Source organism: Trachurus japonicus, chromosome 24, assembly GCF_045865225.1.
Source record: "Trachurus japonicus isolate A0001 chromosome 24, Traja_1.0".
Lineage (NCBI taxonomy): Eukaryota > Metazoa > Chordata > Actinopteri > Carangiformes > Carangidae > Trachurus > Trachurus japonicus.
The window spans coordinates 30,313,434-30,341,301 of NC_140930.1; the positions used below are offsets into that span (position 1 = coordinate 30,313,434).

The 27,868-nt window shown below is 38.9% G+C and overlaps 1 protein-coding gene across 1 annotated transcript; it reads right to left on the bottom strand.

Moving 5' to 3' along the window:
- Window positions 1–3,421: 3,421 nt before the first annotated feature.
- On the bottom strand, window positions 3,422–27,639 carry adgrf7 (adhesion G protein-coupled receptor F7). Its single transcript, XM_085771740.1, has 23 exons — window positions 27,622–27,639; window positions 27,024–27,088; window positions 25,161–25,165; window positions 20,767–20,910; window positions 20,474–20,647; window positions 18,815–18,949; window positions 18,537–18,701; window positions 18,278–18,313; window positions 16,389–16,544; window positions 16,116–16,280; window positions 15,489–15,577; window positions 15,225–15,286; window positions 13,827–13,948; window positions 13,479–13,688; window positions 11,931–12,131; window positions 11,638–11,766; window positions 10,989–11,173; window positions 9,581–9,757; window positions 8,113–9,489; window positions 7,958–7,999; window positions 7,548–7,598; window positions 7,394–7,460; window positions 3,422–4,181 (listed from the first exon to the last, which is right to left on the bottom strand). Exons 1-23 carry the CDS (start codon window positions 27,637–27,639, stop codon window positions 4,123–4,125), a joined length of 3,834 nt encoding a protein of 1,277 aa, XP_085627866.1. The 3' UTR covers window positions 3,422–4,122.
- Window positions 27,640–27,868: the final 229 nt, after the last annotated feature.

Below are 27,868 nucleotides of genomic sequence, written 5' to 3' on the forward strand. Positions count from 1 at the left end.
ATTGTAATGTTTTGTACTGTCCTGTCCTTCATCTGTTCGTATATTGTATAACCCCTAATAACATTTAAATATAAAAAAAAGAAAAAAACTGGCCCTGCATCAGGCAAACAGGCTTGTTTTACAGTAAGACTACATTTTCACAGCCTTTGTGCAAACCGTTTCCCCAACTATAGTAAGAATAAATTGTCCATTTATCTACTCGAAATCCTCACAGCCAGTAATTCTTTCAATTGCAATACCAAGAAAACCTCCAAACAGTCCAGCTTCAGTGTATCAAAAAACAGTGTATTAGTTGTTTGCTTTGAGGAGGAGATCCTTTAACCTAAATGCTGACTGAGCTGAACTGCCACAGAAATAAACAATATAAATTCACACTGAACTGTAAAAGACTTGAAATTGATTGATTACAAAGCTGAAGTTTTCTAATACAGTGGCATAATAATACCACATAATGAAAGTTTTTCAAGGGACCATGCACCACACTGTCTACAGTCCAGTGAAGTAGATCTTACATAAGATCTCTCCTCTGTTCAGATTACATCTTTTTCACAAACATAAAATTGCAGACGTTAAAAGCTCTTACCTGGCTTTTCACAGAAGAGTGACTCTTCTTTGCTGCATTTGGCGAACAGAAATCCAACCTTACTCCATATCAGGCGCAGAAATACAGTCAAAGTAAACACATCTAGCAGAAAGACTGCGTTAGACAGAGCAGGGTGTGTGTGTGTACATGTTTGGTGCGAGTGGAGGGTTACGGGACACTGTGATGTCCTGGCTTTGTGCTGAAAGACCATTTGCATTGATGGCATGTCTCCATGCAGCTGGTCTGGTCAGCATATGTCTTTTAACTTTCCATGGATATTTGTCTACCAAATCAAGCACTCCCCTACCTGAGGTCACACAGCAGCAGATGTCTGTCTCATGAAACCATTGCTGCTCTTTAAGTCAACTGGCCTCCTTAAAGTTCAGGTTAAGGACCATTGGTTATCATAGTGATGGTTCTGTCAACTAGACATTTTGATTGCTTCAAATAAGTGGGCTCACCAAGCAAGAAGTCATCTGCAGCAGAGACAGATACATCTCAGATCAGAACAGTAACAGAATCCATACATGTACTAATGTGTGGAACTTGAATGTGGTTTAAGTTTTTGGTTAAGATCAGACTAAATAAACTATGTGGAAGGCAATATGGCATAGAGAAACCATCAGCTCGCTGCATCTTGCCCAAGCTCTTATATTTCCTTTCCTCAGTTCAGGTTAGCAAACAAGCACATGCTGGGAATTTGCATAGCAACAAAGATATCGCCATAATCCTTGTCAACTTGGGGTTATAAGGCAATAATGTCTGAGGGCAGCTCAATACCATTCAGTCATTAGCCATACCACAGGGCTACATGCAAAACCTGCTGACACTGGAGTAGACTCTGGAAACGTCTGCAGTCTTTTGCAATTAACCTTACATTGTGACCTCTTGACCAGTGTGGATGTTTCAGTATGTCATGAAATATACATGTATAGGTTCCAATGATGTTTGAAATAACAACCTGAGACATCTTATCACAGGTTTCCATGAAGCAATTTATATTTTAAGTCATGTTTTACTTTTATTCATGCGGGGTTAACAAGCAAAAATGTTTTCAATGTGTTCATCAGTGACTTGGTGTTGGTCTTTATATTATGTTAAGCTAACCATGTCCTAAGGAAAGCCAATGTGGTTCTGTCCAAACTTCTAAAGCACCTGTACATGTAAAGCTTATTTATTTAACAAACTCTGCTTCATTTAAGACATGTGCTTCATTTAAGACATGTGCACAAGAAATGCAATAAATAATGAGTAGTGTGTCTGGAGGGAACTTTCTCGCTGGGAGTAAACTTCCTGGAATCTTGGAAATTCCAGGAAGTAACTGCATCCAGCTGCTGGTATGGTACAATATAATATCGAGCATTGTTGACCCAGAGCACAATATCAGTATGCAAAACACTCTACATAAAAAAAACAGAACAAAAACAACCACAGACCAAAAATGGACAGCAACAGTTTATATGCATATTGCTTCTGTACCAGTTGGTTTGGTTTGGATAGATGAAGTACCTACTGTGTTCATTAACTGGGGTGTGTCATGTTGTGCACGTAATGATAATTCTCTAATGATACTTGTCAGTTTTAAAAATGGACAAATGTGCACACTGTACATACAGGCACTGGTCATGTCCTAAAACCACAGCTCTGTGAGATTGAAAGACTTTACAGAAAGAGACACATCAACAAAACAAAATTAAGACACATTTATTCTGACACATTAGACACAAAAAAGTGTCCTTCTAAAAATCTATTTAAAGAATTCAACTCTTTATGAAACTCTAATGAAAAGCATGTTACCAGATGATGGAGCAGCTTGAACAATTTCTCACATTTACATCAGTACATTGTGCAGTTTCATGTTTCACAATTAGCAAAAAATACACACTAAATGTCAAGTACCATGAGTTGTTTGCATCATACACACACAGGCACGCACACACACACACACTGGCAATTTACATCACCCTGTCCTCATTGTGACCTCTGAGCAGCCAAGATGGGCCTCAAAATGGTTATTCAAAGTAGGGATGTCACAATTACTTGTTTTCACAATTAATCGCAGTATTACACGTCACGATTAATTAATCGTAAAGACTCCTAAATACCGTCACTTTCCAAAAAAATAAAAATATGTTGGAACCTATTGGCAGATGTGCACCAAAGTAAAGGTAAATACAGATACTGGTCCATTTACGTAACATTGAATTGGTAGCAATTTAAATACTAGAGCGTTTTTTGTAATGTTAAAAAACAGATTAAAATTAACATAAATATTTGGTATTGATTGATTGATTGATTGATTGATTGATTGATTGAATATGAAAAAGAAAATTTAAAAAAGGGAATAATACAAAACATTTAAACATGAGATATAGAAATACATACAGTATTCGAAAAGGAGTGAGAAGAAGTAAAACTTATAAACTCCCACCCCCTCTCCTTAAATAATGAATAACTACCTTATGTTACGAAAACATGAATATAATTTACATATACACCCGTAATTACACATACATGCATACATATACATACACAATTAGATGACAATTTATGACTTGGATATTTCAAACACTTCCCCTGGGGCATTAATAATTGGTCATATTTTAAAATGATAAAAAAAATATACTATAATTATATTTTGACTATATTTGATTTTACACATAATAGTGCTGTGAAATTGATAAAAGCATAATAACTGTGATAATCGTAACACTGTGATTATTTCTCTGACAATAACCAAGTAAATCTATAATCGTGACATCCCTTCTTTGGAAAGGTAATACATTGATTTCTTACTGCTTGGATGAGAAAAGTTAAAAATGTATTTCTAAATTTTCTCTGAATAAGTCCTAGTGATACCTTTACCTTATTTGGAATTATATTTGACTGATAGTCCTGTCCAAGACAATTTGTCATTGTGATGCCAACCCTTGAATAAACAAGTTTACTGATGTGTGTGAGATAGCCTCGCCTTGTCTAACTGATTTGATTGGCAAACCAAAGCAAAGACTGTTTTGCATCTACTTTGTTGCTGGACACACACACACACACGCACACACGCACGCACACACACACACACACACACACACACACACACACACACACACACACACACACACACACACACACACACACACACACACACACACACACACACACACACACACACACACACACACACACACACACACACACACCAAGCATAATCTTACCCTAAACTTAAAACATGTCTTCACCTTAAAAGTTAAATATTTTACATTATTATTATTATAACAAGTCCTAATAATGTGACTGTATAAAGTGACTTAGGCCCCCACAGAATGAAGAGCACCTGTATTCATCTCGCTCTCATTCAGTCACTCAGTCACTTAGTCACACACCCACACACAAATAAACAAACACAATGTTTTACAGATAGAATTAATAGTCTGCAATAGTGCAATAGTTTTAAAACTGTATTCATTTTTCATCAAGACATCAGATATTGTAAATAACAAACAACTTCCAAAATCAAACAGTCAAACAGTCTACAAAGGTCATCAGGTGTTGCTGAAGGAATGAGCCAAGCCGGAGTCATTAGATGACACATTGTAACCATCTGAAAAAAAGCAATAAAACAACACCAGTCAGTTTAAGGCAATATGAAGGACATAAAGCGAGGTTGTGCTTTTTCACAGTAGTGCTTTGAGCTAAATCCAAGGTCAGCATGCTAACACAGAATGGGCAGAGTGGGACAAGCAGCTGTTTTTGGTTGAGCTGCTGTTTGTTGTGGTTTCTCAACAATTAGGACCAGATATAACAAATCTCCCAATCTAACGTTCAAAAAGCACATAAAAAGAGTCAAAGAGTTTGGTAACACTTTATTTTAAGGGGTCCTTGTTCCTGTGTATCTACCTAATTAATTACAGTGTAATTACCTATGTAACCGTATGTAATAACATGTACTTACATTGTAAATACATAGTGTATTTTGGTGTACTTACAGGTCCTTGTTACACTTGTAATAAGAAATGCCAAAGTGGCCTCTCTCTTTGCACAAGCATTTCTTATTACAAGTGTAACAAGGACCTGTAAGTACACCAAAATACACTATGTATATACAATGTAAGTACATGTTATTACATACGGTTACATAGGTAATTACACTGTAATTAATTAGGTAGATACATAGGAACAAGGACCCCTTAAAATAAAGTGTTACCCAAATTTTAAACATATGAGGAACACAATGGCGCCAAATTATATGTGAATGCCATGGTCAAGTTGCATCTAACATACTGCCTCACAAGCTGGGGACAGACCAATGGCTCAACATTGGAAACCCTGTACAAGCAAACTCTTGAAGTCTTGGACCAGAAACCGAGCAGCTCACATCACTGTACCATCCTACACAAACACAAGCTTCTGAGTTGGGAAGATGTCATAAAATATAGGAACATCTGTCTGGGGCCTCATTTATCATTGTGGATACACCTTTTTTTACGCCATTTTCCCCTCGTTTTGTGCGTACGCACTTTTCTCCGCCAAATGTGGGATCTATCAAGCCAAAACCTGACGGGGAAAAGTGCGGACATTTACACCCATTTTGACCCTGGCGTACGCCTTTTTTGAGGAACAGGAGGAATTGGCGACACCGTTGCTGAGTCAGAAAACTGTAGTGTGAGAGGGAGAGAGGAGCGGAGTACATATGTTAATTAATATGACAACAGAGCGGATTGAGGATTTTGCTTTTTTGATTAGGCTATATGTGACGTCCGACAAGGATCAAACCATCCAAGTTTAAAAACACATCGGCAGCAGCGCAAACTGATCTGCAGCCTAGACTGTTATTATTCTGTCACCTGAGTTAACGAGGTGCACGTGTGTTTGGAGCTGACGAGAGGAGAGAATAAAGAGCGAGACAACGCAGCCTGAGGAGGAACTGTGAATGGGAAATGACCCAAACCGAGTCCAGTAGAGCTGTAACTGTGTAGTGGAAAGGCATGCAAAATAATGGTAACTATCGTCCTGCTTCCTACATTGTTTTAACATCTAGGTAAAAAAAAAAAAGATTTTCTGGGATAAAGGGGCAGATTACATAAGATTCTTCTTCTTTCTGCTCCCTTTTGTTGAGATTTGGGAGGTTTTTGTTTTTATCGTCATTTTTCTGACTGATTTATTGCCCGTGTATCTGCTTTCGGAGAAGCGGAGAAGTTCCGCTTCTTTCCCCCGTCCTCCGCCCGTTGTCTCCGTTGTCACTTTGTTGTCACAAAAGTTGCTGCGCCACAGAGAGCACATGGCTAATTAAATATGCACGTGCTGACCATATATAGTTGTATATAGGCGTTCCGGGGGCGGAGTAAGAGGTGTGTTCACGTGTGCACCATTCTTGGGTCCGGTGTGATTTATTGCGGAGAGTTGTGCGTATGCACAGTTTGATTGATCTGAAAAAGGTGTAAATATTTCGGGTGTACGCCATTTTCGTCTTTTCGCCGTACGCAAATATTTAGTAGCAGTTTTACACCCTCTTTGATAAATGAGGCCCCTGGTCTTTATCCTACATGGTTTAGCCCCCCCTCCACTGAACTCACTCATAAACCAACGGAGCACTGTTCAGATCACTAGAAGCTCCACATGTGGTGACTTATCAGTCCCACTCAAAAAGAAGTACATTTGGTCAGTTATCATTCTCTGTTAAAGCAATACGTAATTAAATTATGTAATAATTAATAAACACTTCCCACCCATATCAAAGATACACATACAGTACATACTCCACTTTTACAGCCAAGTTAAAAACATGGCTTGCCGACAATTACACCTGCACACACTAAGATGGCTGTGTGTTATTTGCGTCATGATCATGGATGCTGCCTGTGATGTACTGATGTGTGATTATATTTTATGTGCTGCTTTTGTATGTTTTTATAGAATGTGTTGTCTCTGCATGATTGTACTGATGTTTCACTGTTCTCTCTCTCTTGTCTCCCAGCTGTCCTAACGCTCTCTTTTTAATAAGTGTGCTGTACTATATTGTTCTTGTTTTTTGTTTAGTTTTTTAGGGTGCCTATTGTCATCTGGCCGGGGACTACAGCAGGAAATTAGCCATGTTGGCTAAAGCTGCCCTTTTTACTGTTATTGATACAGTTGATTAATTGGGATTGTCTTCGACATAATAAACTAATGAACTAAACCAAACTAAATAAACAAAACATTACTTCAGTTAATCACAATTATAACAATAGACTAAGTACCACATTATCTGCTACTGTACATAGCTTGACTTTGAACAAAGTCAAATTTGAAAAAGTTAAATTTGGTTGTATGAACATTAGATTATGACTATTAAAGCCAAACAGCTGAATGACTGAATTCTTTAACAATGTCTCAATATGACTGGTTTATGTGAATCATTAACCTAACATGGAAAAGGTGGGGAACTGTTTGGAGAAGGCAGCTAGTCTCAAAAAAATAGTTGAGGTGATTAGACGAACAGTTTGTCTGTATGTCTATGTCATATGGTGAGAGCGCTGCAGAGGAAACACCCTCATTCTTTTACGATATACGTGAAAACAGGACATTTCTGGCAAGGTGATAGTGGAAAAAAGAAAAAGAAATGTCACTAAATCATAAAAATAAAGATACTCTGATAGTTTCTATGACATGTCGTCAAATCAATTTTTACAGCAGAAAAAAGATAAAGGTTTACTCCAGAATTTCACCAACAGACTAACCAAGGTAGACTGCTAGCATAGCTCACAGAACCATAAAACCAATGGACAAGCATTTTATTTTTGTAAATCAATATTTCTTTCTGAATTGTTTCTATACCTCTTCCTCTTCTGAAGTTCCGCAAAAGACCCAGTCCACTGGATGATGACGTTCCACCACTGGTGCTCTAAAAAATATTGAATTGATTAATCACAATTGCTTGAGTGACTAATAATGACTAATAAGCTTCTATAAAAAAGAAAACTGTTCTTACCCTTGTTGCACCACTGGATATTTGTGACTTTATAGCTAATTCTGACCGGACCTGGAAATTTAATTTTCAAAAATTAGCACACTGCCGTAAATATCAAACAAGTAAATGGCCTTGTCATATTTAGAGTCAATAAATCCATTGAATCATATTTTAATCTTTCAGTAGTACATATCACAATATATCCAAATTAGCTCAGGTGTGTCCCTGTGTTAAATGACTGAGTGTGTCCTTGTTCAGTGAGACCTTTGTGTCCAATAATTTGTGTCATAATTATTGTCTCAGAAAATATATTGTCTGTCTTCCTGATGATTTTAATAGGATACCGGTATAATAAACATATCGATATATTCATATACAGCATTAGAAATTACAAAATGTGAATTGTTTTTTGATCAATGAGTCATACATACCTTTTTGTCCAACAACGTTCCAAACACCAATATGAAGAAACCCTTTATAAAGACAAACAGAGTAGCTCCAGCTTAGAGGCCTCCAATGGTAAAAGATACACCACTAATCAGAATACACAGAATAACAGTAATAATTTATGAGCAACTATGTGTACCTGCAGTGAATTGAAGAAGGCAAATGAGACATGGGCAGCTTCGTTGTGTGGGTCAATCATAGTTCCAATTCCAAGAGCCCAAGTTAGTCCAAAAATTGGCGTGAGGACAGCCAAACTCCGTGCAACAACCAGTAGTGCGTGCTTCTCATCGGTCTGTGCAGCTTCTGTCACTATCCTTCTCCTCAACATTTTATACAGCACCACAATCAGGATGAACAGGTTTATCACTACTATCACCAGTGCAGGGATAACGAATGCAAGCAGTGCTTTGGAATCATTCCATCTGAGCCAGCAGATCCCGCTTTCTTGAATGTACTGTTTTCTGGGTGCAGTTACAGCTATGGTTATGATTGCGATAATCAGTGGTAGCCCATAGCCTATGGTGAATCCGATGGCTAACATAGCCTTTTTGGACAAACCCCCGTCGAAGACACTAATTGTGCGGTAGAGCAATAGCAGGGCAGAAGCCAACATCCAGAAAAACAGGGATAGGTAGAAAAAGTGGATGAAAAAGGCAGCCGTAGAGCACGCTGATGTGTTGTCTCCAGTTTCATCTGTGATGAATGCTCCAATGATAAACCAGATATCTGCAATCAGGAGTGAGACAGCGATGTTCACAATGGAAACATGACGCAAGTATGATGTGTTGTTCTTTCGTATTTTTCTCCATATGACACCTTCAATGATAAGACATATAACCAAGGAAGCCAAGGATATGCTAATTCCAATGTAGGTTATAAAAGCTAATGCTGCGAAATCTGGACTGAAAGGTGACATGAGGATCGAGAAAGATGTCAGATGGTTGCAGTTGCAAGTGACAGTTTGGTTGTTGTTGATCAACACGCAGCCCTCACTATCCCAACCTCCAAGACCATTGAAGAGGCTGAAGTTCCAGAAAACACACTGGGGGTTCCTTAGTGTGTCATTTATAACATCGAATGTAAAGGAAATATTAGTGATGCTGGTGCTGGACTGGACAAGTACGACTCTCCCGTTGATGACATTGGACGATGAATTGACTTCGTCTCTGGCTGGGAGTACATTATCCATGGAGGAAAATGTTATGACTGTGATTGACTCGTTCTCTCCGCTAGCCTCTGGTATGTCTATCTCCACTGAAGAATTAAAGTCCTCATTGAAAGTGTCTGTGAATGTAGTTTTGTTCAAGAGAATAAAATCTGTGTCAATGGTAAACGAGTTATTGTTCAGCCTGCTTGTTATATTCTCAATAGACTGCAAAAATGAGGAGCTGGCACTGTCAGCCTCAGGGATGTTAGTGCTTGTCCTCGAGTTGTTTGTAGTGGCTCTGGTGTTAAGAGTGTCCCATGAAGTCCTTGCCAGATCTATGGTGAGGATGCCTGCAGTTAAAAGGATATCCTAAATTGAAAGGGAAGTAGATATTAGATGATGTGAAACTTAGCATACACTGTATTACTGTATTTACTGTAGGAAAGGCTAACCCACACACCTCCATTATAGTTTGATCTACTTCGATACTGAATTCTGATGTTGCGTTCGCCACATTGCTGAGTATTACAACAATGGCATTAATGTTGGCAGCAGATGACACCACTCTACTCGTGGCGTTTGCAGTGACATTGCTGAGTTGATCCACAAATAATGGCAGTGTCAGGGGATTTAAAAACTGTGGGATTTCAAAGAAAGAATCAAAAATGATTAATGTGCCAGATTTTTCCCCCACTCACTGGTTCATTTCACAACCCTGGTTACATTTGTGGTACTCTATTTTTCTGAAATTGTGCTCTATTGCCCAGGCAAATGCCAACAGTGCAAGGTATGTGGGTATGACCAACTCAAATTCAGAGAAGTGAAGCTAAGTATAAACTCAACTGTATGGATGATAACAGTAGCAGCTGAACTTCAAAGGCCCATTATTCATGTTCCCCTTGATGTTAAAGTATTTTAAGGAAAATACCCTCACTTTCCTCTTGGTGGCTAATTAATGTTAATGCATAATAGGGGTGTCCTAGGAGGAGAATTCCAGTCATTTTTGACCCCGAAATCCTTGTCCTGATGGTCACCCAGTGTTGGGAGGAGCAAAAAACGCAACAAAGGCAAACCGGAGTTATACCATGGCTACCCGGTGTTAACATATGGGGGCAATTCTTTCAACCACAACAAACACTCAAAAAACAATCAAATATCTCTGGTACATGACTGGAATCCTTAGAGACACCACTGAACTCATATAGTGTACCATATAAACAGTATAAACTTTGTGTTTTTTCATGTTATCACTCACCTCAGATAACTCTGAAACATCCTGGAAAGACATTACTATCCGATCGCAGAGCGCCTGCTCTCCCCGCTACAGAAACAAACACTTTTTCCTTGTTGTGAAGATTTCTTTACAAAAATAAACGGTCGTAGATATTTTGGACATTACCACTGCACTGCTCCACCGTTTATTTTTGTAAAGAAATCATCACAACAAGAAAGAAGTGCTTGTTTCTGTGGCGGGGAGAGCAGGCGCTCTGCGCTCGGCGTCTCATAAGGATTCCAGTCATGTACCATAGATATTTGATTGTTTTCTGAGTGTTTGTTGTGGTTGGAAGAATTGCCTCCATACGTTAGCGTTGTCGCTATCCCTAGCGCCGGGTAGCCATGGTGGCTGCATCAATTTTAGTTGTGTTTTTTTGCTCCCCCCAACACTGGGTGACCATCAGGACAATGATTTAGGGGTCAGAAATGACCGGAATTCTCCTTTAAAGGCTAAGGATGTTGTTATACTATGTGTTAAACCCTTTGAGACAAACCATTTGTAAAAATGGGCTGAAATGTCCCTGTTTATTACTGAATTAACAACAGACTGGAGAGAAATATGGGCAGAAGAGTAAACACATTGCTTGGGTCACCTGAGATTGGTTAAACAGCTCCTGAATTACCCGAAGGACACAATTGTCTTCTGTCTCTTCCCACGCGCCATTCTGCCTACAAACTGCTATCTTTTCTCCCACCTCGTCTGGTTCACAGGGAGCTGTAGCATTGTCATCGACATTCCCAGCACCAAAGGGACCGTCATCATCAACACATACAAAATCTAGAGAGAAGTGAGTTTTGACATCAGTACATCAGAAAACAACAAATATCATGATGTAACTGTTACGGAAACACACACATGATATATTTTTTGCATGAACTTTGTAATAAACAAAAGTTTCCTCACTCATGAATATCACTTTTTCATATAAAGCTAATGTTAGCACTGTAAACAAGCATCACCATCACGAGACTTCAATTGCTATATTTCCAAAATGTATGTTAATTTCACTTCACTTCACTTCACCAAAAGTCAGTAATAGTTTGCAAGTTTAAATATGAGGCAGTGTAGGTGAACTGGAGTATAGGCCTACATTACTTTTCTTTCATTCTGTACTCTCATGTAGCCTCTTGTTGGCAACCAGCCTCTTTTTTAGGAGATAAAAAACCTTAAGAAATCTTGACTTGGGTACTTACTGTATATTTTATGTTGCTATGCTATGTAATGTCTGGCTTCACACTTACCATCTGTGGATAACTCCAGTGTTATTTCTGCATTGACCTCAGTGTCTTCCACCACTTCACAAGCAACTGTCACGTTCCTGTTTGCACAGTCATTAAGTGGAAACTGATGGTTGATTATTCTACCTGTGCCTTATTATCGAAGGCACACAGAAAAAACAAACAAAACAACAACTCTTAAATGTACAGAAATGCAGTACACATATTTACTCTTGACAAATAATGCATTATAGCTGTCTGAGAACTGTAATTATATATACATTAATTCCTTTTTCTTTTTGGTGTTTCAGGCTTACCTGCATTAGGTATGTCAGGAAACCGAACAGTGTATTGTTCATTGACAAAGCACCTCAGGTTCACTTCCTTTCCATCCTCACATTTGACCTTATTTCTTATTGGGCTCACTTGGATCAAGGGTCTTGATCTTGCAGAGAGTGGTCCATTTGATCTCTTTCTGAAAATCTTGTTATTATCCGTCAGCCTGCATTCATAAATTCCTGAAATTAAGTGATCAAATCAGTGTAAGGCCAGTGTTGTCAAACTCACATAACAATAGGGGATACAGCTCCATCTAGGCAACAACAACACAACGTCATCAGTGTAATGTTCTCTACTCTGGACCTGCCATACCCGCCTTTTTTCCCTTCAGTCCAGTCACCTGACTGTCCCTGCCCTTGTAAACACCTGTTCTCACTCTGACAGTCATGATGTCCTGACTACGGAGGTGTTGACGGATTCAGCTTGGCGCAGTGACAATTTCGTGCCAAAAGGCTGCGGCAAAGTCGCACAGAAAGACCGTCAGCTCCAACCTGGTCTACTTTCAGGCAAAGCGCAGCTGGCACCAAAACCTCACAGGCAGGTTTCCAGAATGTCAGGCAAATTAAATGCAATAGGAAATAATCACAAAAAATACTATTTAATGTAACTATCTGAATCAGCACATACTACATTTATATCTATATCATTGTCCCGTCGCATCTGATGACAGATCAAAGGCTGTCGGCATGGGTACAGTAATGGAAACTCGACCTGACTGAATTAACACAGATGAAACCAGGGACGGACTGGGACTAAAAAGCAGCCCTGGATGTCGCTGCTGTGTTGACACTATCCATCAAAGTATTGATCCACTTTATTTTATTTACTTATTGTCACGGCTCCGCCGGTGTCACAGGCAGAGCAGTGAACTGAGACACTGGGAGCTTCCGCTACAAACAAGCTTAAAATATAGACTTATTTAATTTTAAAAAAAATCTTTATTATTGGGAAAAGGGTCTTTGTTCCACATGTTTTTTTTTACTGGGCAACGGTTCTCGGTATGTCATATCAGTAATCTCCTCCCAGACTACTTTTGCATCATCAGCCCGTGGAGGTCTGTTCGCGTGACCATATATTCGGACACTGCCAGCTTGGACCTCCCAGACCAGAACATCAGTTTCCTCCTGGGAAACATTTGGCCGTCTAACACTGCTGTCTCCTTCTTCCATGGTGAAATGAAACTTGCACTGCGCCTCGCCCGCGGCGCATTTAAAGACGAGGAGAGGAGCCCATTTGATTGGTGACATTTTGACTCGGCCCACTCAACGCCTTCTCTCCTCCCTCTTTGCCACTTGCGCCATTGGGAGGGGCGGAGGTGGGCTTGCGCCGTGCATGAAAATTGCAAAGTGCAATTTTTGTTGCAATTTCTTTCTTGACTCTTTACTATCTTACTGAGAAAACTCAAAATTTTCATGGTACAGGCCTAACATGAAGCCAGACTAAACAACAGATGGTGAGAGTGTCAGTTTTACACTGTATGACAAATACTTGCACAAACACAAACAAAGATACAAATCATTTCTTACCATTGTCAGTGAAAAAGAATGGTCTCACAGTTAAATTTGCCTCTTCCCCTCTTGAAAAAATGTGTTCACTATTTTCAACTATCTCATTGCCGTCACGTGTCCAGTTTGCTTTCCAGTTGTCATTAAAGTTGAGTGTCCTTGGAGGAGGGCCACAAGTGAGATTCATGGTTTGCCCCACAAAAAGTTGTTCAACTCTAAAGGGTTCATCACCTTTTAAAAATGGACACAAAGGTCAGACAATTGTCATAAAATCATCTGTAAACAGCAATCACATAACCCTGACATGACAAATAAAGCCACAATTAACTCCATGTCTGTTATATCAATAAATGTTTAAAAGTGACTTACTGTCATATATCGTAGGGTATGTTCCTGACACTGCTGAAAATACACCAGATTCAAAGGCGTTGACTTCAGTTGATTTAAAATCAGGTGCTGTAAGAGTGTATTCAGCAATGGTGCTCCCACTCCTGTAATACAGAACCAAATCCCAGAATGATATTCAAACCTGCTCGGGAAAGCGCTTCTCAACCAAAAGTTTTCAACACTGTTATGTTTTACCACATGGAAAGTAGTCCAATTTCAAACTCAGTTTAATCGGTGTGAAGTAGGCAGGGGAAAAAAATGCTGTGCTTTGTTGTTCTTTCATCACAGCAGCTGTCAAGAATTAAACGCTTCTAACATCTGCCTGACGTAATTAAGAAAGCAACACAAGGCCAAAGTGAGACAAACATTTGCACATGTAGGACTGTGATACAAATTAATTTTATCCTATAACTGATATTAAAAGCTTTTTCTTTTCTTTTCTTTTCAACCGTAAAAAATTGAACTGTTTTAAAGTACAGCAATAGCCACGATTCTGACATCCACACAGTTAACCATCCCTCTGCTTAATAATACTGAATTTTCAAACAATAAGCAACCGAATAACACAGCTTCATCGCATGAAGATTTGCATTGACAATTACAATCAGTTATTAATTCAAAATTAGATCATAATAAAAAAAAGCAATAATGATAATAATATTTTCATAATTTTACAATATTCCTTCACATGAGAAGTGTCCCTCTTTTTCTGCCTACTTATCATTATATTCTTATTTTTCCTAATTGTTATAAGGTTATAAGGTCACCTCAGCCAAGGCCACTTATACCAATACATAGCAGCTTTTTTACAGTACAGTATGAACTGTGGCCCTGAAGGCAGTATAGTGTGCTTTGAGCTAAATGTTAACCACATTCAACACAATCACCATAACGTCTGTACACATTTGCTAATTAGCACTAATACAAAACACGACTGATGCTGGTGCAGGTTGGTCATACACAAAAATCCTGTGTCCTGACAACAAGATGGCATTAATTGAAAAGTTAAAGCTCACAACAGTTAGTACTAGTCACAGCTGATTTAAAATTAATATCCAAGTAGTATCCAAATTTCCTAAATAGTTTACAAAAGAACTATTGAGATATTTCAGTTCAGTTCAAAACGCCAGACTGGCTGACAGCACGCTGCAACAGACCTAAAAATAAAGTTAATGATTTCTAGTGTTGCTTCTATACTGTTAAAATATTAGTGTTGTGTCTCATAAGATTAAAATACTACATTTGAATGTTAAACTCAAATATTAATTATACTGCCACGCCACGGTAATATATTATACATAAAACAAATGTATTGTTTCAAAACATAAAAATATCCAAACTTTCAGCAGAAAAATAAAATTGGAATCAAACCTGACCTACCTGAACTTGAGTGACCCTGCTGACTTTATGCCTGTGATGTGCGCCACACTTTGCTTGTGAATCTGTGAGATGACATGCTTATTATTAATTCTTTAACTAATTTAGGATCAGATAAGAAGACATTAATATAGTGAGAATACAAGAACAGCACAAAAAAATGACAGCAGGGGTAGAGTGGTAGTACACTGAGAAATCTAATCTCAGATTAAAGTCATAGGTTGTACAAAACCTAATAACTTTGATGGAGGAAACGTAGAGACTTACAGTATCATTAAAGAATATATAAACTTCATTGCTTTGGTTATTAAATGCTTCCTCAAAGGGAATGTCCATGGTGTTTGAAAAGGTCCTCGCTAAAACAGAAAGAGGTGTTCAAAAAAGTCACAAAGAGGAATTTTCATGGGATACACAGATACTTTATACTTTTTATGTGTAATACTTGTAGGTGGCACTGTTGTTGGTGTTGTCGGCTCTGGTGTTGGTGGTGTTGGTGGTGTTGGTCTTGGTGTTGTCGGCTCTTTTGTTGGTGGTGTTGTGACTGTAAATACATTGGAAATCAGTAAGATTTAGCATCAGTTCACATAGAAGTCAACACAACCAAACAATGACAAAGTGTTAATTCAAACTCTTTCACGTACCAGGAATTGGTAGTGGACATAGAGGGACACCTGGGGAGAAACATTAGAGATTGAATAATGTCATCACACCTCTCTGCTTCAGAAACATCACATCTTCATCTATAGATATTAAACTTATAATAAAACATAACTCTAATCAGGTCTATGTCAACACATGTAGCACAGCTTCACAGACACAGTAGATACAGTATGTGTTGTTTTTTGTTGATAAGATCACTCTTATTGGACTAGCCCATAAAACATCAGTGCTTACTTGTGATTGGTTCACAGAACTGTCCATCAGGAAGTCCATTAATGCAGTCACATCGTTCTGTGGTGGTGTTACTGCATGAACCAGACATGTCACACTTGTCACATGACCAAGCATAGTCCGGCTCACACCGACACTGCCGAACTCCATTTAAGATGGGAGAGCACGCTGTAAAAGGAATTCCAAAAACATCAAATCACTGTAAAAACTCCAGACTGTTGATAAAAGAGCTTAGTCAGTCACATCATTTACATAGAGACACAAGCACTTTCTTACCTGTGGTGAAATTCACATCCGTTACATTTAAAGACAGAGTGATGTTAAGTGGAAACTCGACAGAATCCAGAATGGTCCGAAACCTGTCAATGAAATTTGATGGCACGTTGGACTCTTGAATCCGCAAGTCAAGGACTAAATCCAAGACCACCCGTTCTGTGGTGAGGAACAGGAGAAAATCCATCACAAGGTCTATCAGCTTAATACAAAACAACATTCAGAAGACTGGGGATGGCTGCACATGTTTTTGCATTATTCTCATTTACTGATGATTTTAGATTAGACTATGATATCTTAAATTTAAATTGCCTATACCATTTAATGAAGATTACATATGACACATTATTCATAATATTTATCTGAACCAAAGAATTGAGATGCTAAAACTCATAGGCGGCCTTACCTATGTTTCAACCGTTTCAATTGAAACGGGCCCCAGCCACCAGGGGGGCCCCCAGCTGCCAGCCACCAAGTAAAAGACAGCACAATAATTCATAGGTTTCACCTTATCATACACACACACACAGGCCTACATCCACCACACACACAAACAGCTCTGTCCACCGTGTGGTCACCCACTCGACCCCTGATCCGCTCTACAACCACAGATGCGCGCATCATGCCACACCGCGACTGTAGCCTACTAATCGCTCCTGATTAATAATACGGCAGGAAATATCAATAACAACGTAGGCTTACCTTTGAAAACGGCCGCAAACTATCAATAGACCCTCGTTTTCCTTCTCCCAATATTATTCCTTTTCTAATGTCCTTTTGTTTTTCCTGCTTTCCTCCTGACGTGCGCCCAGTTGCGTAACCTGATGATTGACGTCTGTCAATCACTTTCCTCCTCTTTTCTTTTTTTCTTCGGGTTAAAATGCCTCCAAACAGGCGATCTATGAGTACGTCCTAACTTAACAGAGAAATTAAACACAGCAAGAGCACAACTAAAATGTGATATTATTCGCAGCTTATTTACAGATTTTAATAATGAAGGAGACAGCTGTCTGTCTGCCTCCAGTGGCTGCTCCAGCACCGCAGCACCGACAGGATCAGCACCAGACGTCTGTCTCGTCCCTTCCTTGTCCGTGGTGCTGAAATAACGCGGAGCACTTTGCTCTCATTACTTTTGTTGCCAATTTAAATTCAGAATATTGTTAAAGCCTGTAGTTTTTGATTGTGTTAAGATTCCTGTTTATGTCTTTTTTTCTTCTGGTTTCTTGCCCTGATAGTGATTTTAACACTTAATGTGTTGTGCGTACCTGGGATGCATGGATAGTGCGTTTACTGCGTCCTTTCAGGGTTTAAAGCATCAGCGACACATGGGAACATAGCTGGCAAATAATTTTATGTTTAACAGGGTAGGGCCTCATATGAAATATTGAAACGGGCCCCCAGATGTCTAAGGCCGCCACTGCTAAAACTGATCCCCACCTTGGGGAAAAGCTGCAACACAGAGTAAGAATGTTTGCAAATTAATATTAAAGGGATAGTTCACCCAAAATTGAAATTTCAGGGGGTCTCTGCGTAGCAGTGCATGTCCATATAACAGTTGCAAATGGATACCAACTGTCTTCGTAACAAAAAGACACACCAAGAAACCACAGATAACTGAAATTTCAATTTTGGGTGAACTATCCCTTTAACAGAGATTGAAACTCAATAATTAACATTAGCTTTGTGTCTCAATGAGCATAGTATTCTGAAAATATGCATTGATTTACATTCGTGTTTTAGTATTATTAGTAGTAGTATAACAGAGATCTGTTGCCACCTTCAGCCATGACAGAATATCATGTGCTAAACACACTGACCTTGACCTACGATAATCATGTCAACAAAACAATAATAAACTGTTAAATCAAGCTGAATCTAATTTTTTCACTTACCACCAGGTAAGTCCAAGGCCATACATGGAGGGACACCTGGGGAGGAACATTAGAGATTGAATAATGTCAAAACACCTTTCTCTTTCAGAAACATCACACCTTCATCAAAAGATATTGAACCTATAATAAAACATAACTTTAATCAGGTCTATGTCAACACATGTAGCACAGCTTCACAGACACAGTAGATACAGTATGTGTTGTTTTTTGTTGATAAGATCACTCTTATTGGACTAGCCCATAAAACATCAGTGCTTACTTGTGATTGGTTCACAGAACTGTCCATCAGGAAGTCCATTTATGCAGTCACATCGTTCTGTGGTGGTGTTACTGCATGAACCAAACATGTCACACTTGTCACATGACCAAGCATAGTCCGGCTGACACTGACACTGCCGAACTCCATTTAAGCTGGGAGAGCATGCTGTTAAAAGAATTCCAAAAACATCATGTCACCGTATCAATATGACACATTGTTGATAAAAGAGCTTAGTCAGTCAGATCATTTTTAATCACTCGACACAAGAAATTTCTTACCAGTAGTGACATTTACACCTGTTACATTTAAAGTGTCTGAGATGGCAAGAGGAAAGCTCAGAGATTCCAGATGTCCTAAGAAAGAGTCTTCTGAGCTGCGCAAGGCGAGGACTACATCGATGATCAACAGTTCTTCTGTGGTGAAGAGCAGGAGAAAATTTCATCATAGAAGTCTATCAACATCTCATGGAGCCATGTACAACACTTTTCACTACTGACATTGATCCCATTGATCAAAGTGTTGCCAACCTACACTGTCTCTCAAATGTTCCTGCAAACCTTTCTGTTTGCATACACATCTTAACTGTGCATACAGTACGTTGTATTAACCTAGAGGCATACATGTGTATTTTCAAACCATTTAACCTCTTACTAACACCCACTGGCCTGTGGATTGTGTTACTTCTAATGCATGCCCTGGGATTTAAGGGGTTAATTTCTGGTACAGATACTTTTTAAATTCACATAACAAAGAAAGAATCAAATCAAATCAAAGAATCAATTGTGCTCTATCCATTCAAAGCTAAATCCATTTTTTTCATCAATACTTTTCACGTTGGGTATTCATTTCATAACTTTAAATACATGCTGATGTACTCTGTAAATCAACATTATCATGAAAGCTGTAGGAGCTTGGAAACTGATTTACTGTATCTCTTTCCAAACCAATGAATGATACAACATCACGATTTACCGAAAAGGAAACTTGAGAGAGGCTTAATAATAACTTTGCGTCACAGGGGAGGAGGCATTCACGACATCTGTTCAATCAAAAGGCATCAACTAAACAAGGAAACCCCGTAGAAAGCCACTGTGTGTGTGTGTGTATGTGTGTGTGTGTGTGTGTGTGTGTGTGTGTGACAGATTTGTATCTTCAGGTATGTCTGATGAAAATGTCACTGAGTTCATGCAAAAGAAATTGAGGAAGCATTTTATTTTTTGTGATGAGTGGCTTCTTGTTTCATGACTCAGCAGAGTAACAACTAGGTGTCTAACACTTGACATATCTAATTTCAGGAACGGTACAGTAAACCAGCAACACACAGATAATTTGATGCACACAAAGCAACACCTACTGGCAAAATGGGGCCACACATTTATAAACTAAATGGACTCATCTTATATGTAACATAATGAGGATTAAAAGTCCTCATTGAGTACAATACTCTTTATAAAAGTGCTATATATTTTCATTTACATTTACAAGTAATAAGAGAAGAATGTAGTGAAGTATGAAATACATCGTATCATAAAATTGTATGTACTGTATGAATACACTAGTCATGAACTTCACATTTTAATGAGTATGAAAAGTGACATCGCAGCTAAAATGTCCCATATTGAGCCAATCACAACCAGAGGAGAGGCTCACGGCCTCCTCTCTTCTGATTGGCTCACTGACCTGTTCTTTGTAGAGCTCCAGAGAGAAGATGTAAACTACACCAATGTGGTTTATGGTTCTTAAAAAAATGAATACACTCCATGTCTTGTATTCAGAAGCTCTCTACTCATTTAATAAATTGTTGGGTGGTTACAACAGTAGAACCAGTATCATATCTGCCCAGCGATTGAAGTGGGGCAATTTGGTTGTGGAACATCAATTCTCTTAGGTACTGATTATAATATTTCACCAATGGATGAAGGATCAACTTAGCTTACCTGGAAAGCTAGTATTCAGCTGGCAGTACTCGCCAGGTGGAAGGGCATTAATGCACCCACATGTGCCATCAACGATGGCATCACAGGCCACATGGTTAATGCAGGTGTTATACGACCAAGCATAGTTCTCCTCACATCTGCACTGGTATCCACTGATATTTGATGATGAACACACTGAATGAGGAGGTTTAATGACACGTTTACTGTCAGGTAAGATGCAACTTTGATGCAAGAGTCAACTCAAGCAGAGCTGAATTTATTCTAACATGCAACAACAAGGAAGTGTTATGTACCTGTTGTGACCTCAATGTTGATAAGGTCAACAGAACTGTTGATTGGTAAAGGAAAAGAGAGATTGCTCAAAAGACTTCTGAAATGGTCCAAGTCATGGGTGGTTATTTCAGCTTCCAGCGTAAAGTCAGTGGAATTCAAGGCAGCTGGGAAGATAATGAAACAGTCGTAAACACTCAGCATCTAAGTTGGCATTGCATGGTACTGTGAGAACACGGAAATGTCAGTATGATATGATATATGAACAGCAGACAGAAGAGACTCACTCGCTCTCTTTTCTCTGGCATGAATGTTTGTTCCCAACAAGTCCTGTAAAAATAAATTTCCTTCCAGTTAGCTCAAGTGAACACCTTGTTCAAAACTAATTGATCAACAACAAATACACCTTAAATCAGACACACTGTACTTGTTTCACAATCACAATCTTGATTAAACGATTGGTTCCAGAACATTGTGGCTTGCAATGTCTTGCGAAAAAGCAGCTGGGGATTTTTGTTATGTGCATCAGTTGTCTATGAGCTGTTAGCAGTTACACCAAATAGAAAAAATCCCAATGAATGTTTATAGTTCATAGAACAACATTGATACAGTAGAATCATTAAGCGTTCAAGTTCCAGAGAGATCAAATCTTGGGTGAGGTGGTAACTGCTTCATGACAGCACATACAGTAGTTACGGAGGTTCTAACGGCTGGTTTAAAGTCTTATTCTCTGAATAAAAACTGTGTGTGGACTGAATGTGTTGATACTTTCACAATGTTAATATAGAACCTAGAGCTGCGTTGTAATCCAACAAGACAGTGTCCACTTCATCCTTTAAATTAGGAAACCGAATACTTTCTTGTCATATTATATATATACATATACTTCTTGGTCAGGATCACACTTACTTACTTATCACACTTCAAACCTCTGACACACTTATCGCAGTGTCACATAAAGAGCTACAGCACTGATTATTTATAATTATTTATAATTGTTCATTTTAAATCTTACCTTAAATAATACAGTCAGTGACTGTCTGTAGCCCCCACTCTCCAGACTGTAGAAAAGAGCCAGAAGAACAATCGTGCATCCCACTGTCTTTGGTAATGCCATTCCAACTAGAGAGAATAGAGTCAATGCAATGCAAAATGTCTTATCATTAAGTCAACCTGGAGAAATGCATACATATACTTATGGATAAAAATTGTGTAAATGTTTGATGATACAGTAGCTTGAAACCACGTTGTACAGGTGCACAGGGTTCGCGTACAGACAGAAACCAGGAAACAGACGTGTACTAGTAGCTTCCTGATTCTTAAAATGATTCCTTGTGGTTAATGGACATTCGTGTGTGTGAAATAATGGAACGTTACAAGGCAAAGTTGTTTTAGAGGTAAATTAATGCAAAACCGCTGATGCACGTTCCCATCGAGTGCAATTTTTCGGCAAGCAGTCTCTGCATTTGCCTCGAAAACAACTCTGTCTGGTAACGTTCTGTTATTATCTTATAGTGTGGTGAATGTGCAGGTCACAACTTGTCCACCAGAGCATTTTGGAGTTGTTGGATTGTGTATTTGATGAGTTTGATGAGGGAAACCAAGAAATCCCATTAGCCTCCGTAGCATAGCTCTGAGCAGCTAGCGGCCCTGCTCCGCCGTTCTAAAAATAGCTTGCACCGACAATTAAAGGTAACAAACCTACTCCTAAAACGATAGGGATTATGGCAATGGGACAATTTGACAAAATGTTGAACTATCCCTTTAAGTGATAGAAGCCTGTGCTGTGAATACAAGGCTCCGACTGTAGGCTGGTAATGGTAGAGCTTGTAAACAATGAACAGGAAGAAACTATGACAAATGGTACTGGTATAAAAATTACCTCCGTGTAATATGTGACATTCCCTCTTTTTCCTCATATTTCTGTATGTGTGTATGGAAGTTAAAAGGTAAGACAGACTATACACAACTCTTCCTGGGTTCCTGATCCAGAAATGCTTTGACTATGATTCAGTTATATAATTCAATTTGAGTCACACTTCTTGAGAAAATGATCTACGCCTTCCTTACTTATATTACACCACGTCTCAAGCTTACAGATTGTTTCAGAAAATTATATTATTTTTTTGATGGGACGTTTCTTACTGTCTGTAGCAGTGCTACATGAAAATGACATCAAATATACAAATCACAAATATATTTTTTTAGAGGAAGCAGGTTATTTCTATAATTTATTCATTCATGGAGAAGGGGTGGGAGTGAATAATACATGTACGTCCATGGTTTGCACGGCTTGTATGTACACTGTAATTCACGTGTTGTGATCAAGGGTTCATGTAAAGAGATAACTTTATGTGACAGCTGTATAGTTTCTGGTTTGGAAAGTTGCATGAAGTGAAGTGAGTGTTGCTTTGCATTAAAAAAAAAAGGATATATCTTGTGATCATAACTTCTGTCAGTGATAATTATGTCTTACTGTGTCATAATTATAAGTTGACATCCCATAATTATGCCATCACATAATGGCTGTCATCGATCAAGTCAAGTTCCAGCTCATATTTTTCACTTCTATTTGACACTCATTTGGGCGGAGGCAGCATTCATTGCGTAGTGGCGTAGAGCAAAGAGGTCACTGCACATAGAGTTTTACATACATCTCCTCTCTCAGGCCTCCCTCTGAAGCTCTAGTAACAACAGGTTGGTGAGCCAATGAGTGATTTAATGAAAATAGAGCAGATTTCAGGAAAACACTCAGAGAAAACAAATCCTGCACGTTTGCAGGTGGGTTCCATTGGGTGGGGCTTGGGTTTTGGCTGAGGGTAGTAAGTAACCGCTCAGTCCTGCTTAGGAGCTTTTTGTCCTAACCACAGAGGCCTGGATTTGAGCCAAGCCTGAACCCACTGCTGTAAGTCGTCACCTCTCTCACTGCCACTATTGTAATGAAGGCAACACTTCCTTCAAAAATAACTATAGAGAAGAGCTTTGAGTGCCACCACTAAATTTCCCTCACTTTACGGTTTCAATCAGTTATTTATATCAACATGTTACGATTTTCACTCATGATGTAGCAGCTGCTGCTGCACACAAACAAGGCAGATGTATATGTCTGATGTTCTTGAACCAAGTCACCTGTATCCGCATTCAGTTTTTCTAAAATCTGTGGCATGTGATGAAGGCAAGGCAATTTGATATGTATAGCCCGTTTTTACAAACAGTTTGTCTCAAAGGGCTTTAGTTGGCATTGTTTATGGTCGGAACTACTATCTGATTGTCTTCAAACCTCTGACATTAGTTCTAAATGAATGAAAACATTCTTGGCAAATGCTTTCGCTTTTGTCCGTCTTGCGCCCGGTCCAAGAATTTTACTGTGCGCTCATGGGAAATGTAGTGTGAAAACACTTTGCTTTCCGAAACTCTTCATAGTCCCTTTAATAAACGATCTGCACTCCTTTGTGGCTAAAAGACAGGGAAATATATAAATATGATACAACACAGAACTGAATCAAACTGCTTGAGAATGATGTTAAATACTTAACTGTAAACGTGTCAACTAAATAAATATGAAATGTGAAAGTGGTGTAACTAAGTCTACTGTATACATACTAGGCTGAAACCAGGACTTCTGAGAGCAGTGCAGCCCATTTCCTGTTCAGTCAAGTTCACCTCAAACTCTCGCACACACACCACTATTCTCACACACATTGCCTATAGCGTTCTCTGCATTACATTCACCATCATGTTGTTCCATTATGATTATTTGCAATAACAGCATGTGTCATGCACATCTTTTTGTACAAACTGAGACTAAGCTTACATTCGTCTTGTACACATACATCTTGAAGTTCAGTTATACCTCCATTTTCATGTACGTCTATTACAGTACAGTAAACTAGAGTGTAAACACAGCATCACAGCACCAATACTGAAAAAAGAACACTGTATAATATACTGTTGGCAAAGATTCAGACACTGTGGACTACAAGCCAACTCTTTAGAAAAATATGATGATTACAGTTTCTCTTTAAGTCCACCTCATTTAACCCTCTTCCATCCGGGCAACGATATCGCCCCCCTCTGCTTACTAAAAACAGAGCAAAATTTTCTTCTGTGCCCCAGGCCATTAAATCCCTTATTAATAATCAATAGTCACTGTTAGTGTTGGTCAGCTCATAGCCTGCTCAGCTGGTCTGACCAGGTTAAGGCTGAGATAAACATAACAAGTGTGACTCACTGATGATGAGTGTTAATGATGAGTGTTAATCTATGTGTGAAAGTTGTACTGTGCTGTTTTTATCTGTGTTGTTTGTTTTAGATGAAATGTCAAGAGTGTGATCTGCTGCAACTCAATTTCCCTACGGGGACAAATAAACTACTACTACTTCAGCATCTTGCCCATGCACATCTGCAGCAGGCTTACCAGACCTTAAAGGGACAACGAGGAGTTTCGGAAAGCATAGTGTTTTCACACTACATTTCCCATGAGCCTCGGTGAAATTCTTGGACCGGCGCAAGATGGACAAAAGCGAAAAACATTTGCCAAGAATGTTTTCTTTAATCAAGAATGGAAGTTGGAGGTTTGAAGATGATAAGATACCGTCGTAGTTCCGACCATAAACAGCGATTTGGCGGCATTATTCCCATGACCCGCCGGGCAGCATCCGGGAAACCGAAACTAGGAAATCCTTGGCGATTCGACCACTAAAAAAAACTATAAAGACCTAACTTTATATTTATCGAAATTGGACCCATTAACAAGTGTGGGTAATATAGATTCATCCAAATTAAAGGGACATTGTGTAACTTCTCCTGTTATCTATTCACGAAAATCGATTATTTGATTCAAAAGTATGTTTTTCATTAATCAGTAATCCCCCCATCAACAAACTGAAGTGTTCCTTTCAGCTCTGAATTTGCCGTTCATGTCATTCATATCTACATGGAGCGGGTAAGCTCGGTGCTGGCTGCCATGTCATGTCACCATGTTTTTACGTTCAGTGGCAGCGTGACGGTAGGAAACCACGGAAACTCAGCGGAGACACCAGAGCTGTCGGCTCAGGTCGAGGTGCCGTCTGTGAAAAGTCACCGCGGTAACGCAGTGAGGACTATGAGGACTGCACGTGAATGCTGCATTCAGGTGCAGTCAGAAAAACGGCAGTCGGTAACAAACCAGATGTAATTTTAGTCACAGAAGTGGAGAGAAAGCCGGTAAAACGTGGGTCAGGTAAACAATACGACATCGCCATGACAACATATTGTCACGTGTATTGTTTTGCCTCGTGCTGACGGGCCACTTGTTTACAAAAAGGCTTGTTTAAGCTGTTACGTGCAGCTGCTGTTGTCCGTCTGCCATCTAACTGATTTCACATGAATGCAGCATGAAAAATACGACTTGCTTGCGATATACAACCGCAACGCTAGATGGGAGTAATTCTTACACAATATACCTTTAATATGAGACTTTTTTTTTTAACCAAAAGAAAACTTCTCTGGGTCTCTTTAAAGGCCCTTGTATCAATTATGGGTAGAATTGTGAAATTGTTTGTTTATATAGTTTGGTTTAGGAAAATAAAAAATACACAGATGATGTGTAGGCTTGATTTTCATTTTTGAAATCCTTTGTAAATTCTGTTTTTGGAAAGTACTATACAAACACAAATGATTATTACTTGTTATGAGCAAGGTCATGCAAGAACTGCTGTTCTAAATCAAAAATGATTTAGTTGATGATTTTGCTGTGAAATCTCTGACAGTGACATTGACTACTGAAGACCAAAGAAAACTTCTAGTTCATCTTAATTCGACTAAATCAGAGCAATAAAAACTAAAAGAGAAGAAAGTCTGGTTTTCTGTCACTGCTAGCGCTATTGGCAGATTAAAGCACTTCACGTTAATGTTATTGTGAAGAATGGAGTTTACCTTTAAGTTGAAAGCTTATTTATATTATATAAAGTTAAAAAAGATAAGACATTAAAATAGAGTCTTCTTCGTACGTCCCACATGAAAAGGTGTTTCTTTTCAAAATAAAACAATTTCGGCAACTCTCAATTTTAACCAAGATTACACAGAGTTTAGCATTTCCCAGGAGACTATCATGACATATTTGTTGTTAAAACTGAGTAAACAGATGCAGAATAAAATGTTACCTCGTAGAAAATGCGAGCATCTGTAGTCTTTATACATAAAATACCAAAGTCAGTCTGTTTCCCTATTGGCTTTGCTTTGCTTTACATTCTCTGTAATACGCGAGACAAGAGTCAAATGCTAATTGTAATTTATTTACCTCTCATTTTCCTCCAGTTTCAGAGACAGTTCCTTCCAGGACGGCACAATCATTACACTGCGCGTCTACACATGAGAACCAATTATTGTGTTCACATACAAGAAAACACATCCACTTCCTGGAGTACTATCTGACTCATACACCTGTCTGGCAAGTTATGCTTGATGCCTGGCAGACAGTGGCGATATGTAAGGTAGTGTGAGTGTGTGTGTCTGTGAGATGGATTTCACTGTAGATTTTCATCTAAAAGTTGGCTGAGAGACACAAATTGTTTTGTCTTTACACCGTGATTGTGTAAAACAGGCATATTGTGCATTCCAGTAAAGGACATGTACTGTATAGGGCTGACCCAAAAAAATCGAAGCTTCGAAGCTTCGTTCCTTGCCATGGAAAATCGATCATGAAGTCCGTGATCGATTGTTGAATATGATAATCGGGTCAGCCCTACACATGTAATGCTGTCTGCTCTATTCATTTAACCTGTATACTCATATAAACAAACTCATCCATCCCATTAAAATGATGTTTCACCAGCTGTGTTAACGGGGGAACTATGCAACAGTACATGCTCACTTCAGTGACAAATACCTTTACTTACCTCAGAGGAGTTGGTCATGGGGTTTAATATGAATAAGAATCATGAAGGTGTTGTGTGTCATATCCTTCTTGTTTGTCTTAAGCTCAAAACGGTCCAACAAGTAACCGCTACTGCTCAGGGCACGGCAGTCTTATGAAAAGCCTTTGCTGCCAAAATACAATGGAGAATTAATCACACACAGTCTACTGTATGTCAGTGTCAGGCTGACCACTTTCTGTCTCAGTCAATGAATAAGCAGACGGGGAGC

Bases quoted from the DNA above. Each gene is read 5' to 3' on its own strand.
- adgrf7 (XM_085771740.1), bottom strand. The intron at 16,545-18,277 runs GTAAGTGAAAAA...TCCTCACCACAG, and splicing joins GGCCTTGGACTTACCTGGTG to AACGGGTGGTCTTGGATTTA. The intron at 4,182-7,393 runs GTATAGAAACAA...GCTTTTTTTCAG, and splicing joins GAACTTCAGAAGAGGAAGAG to ATGGTTACAATGTGTCATCT.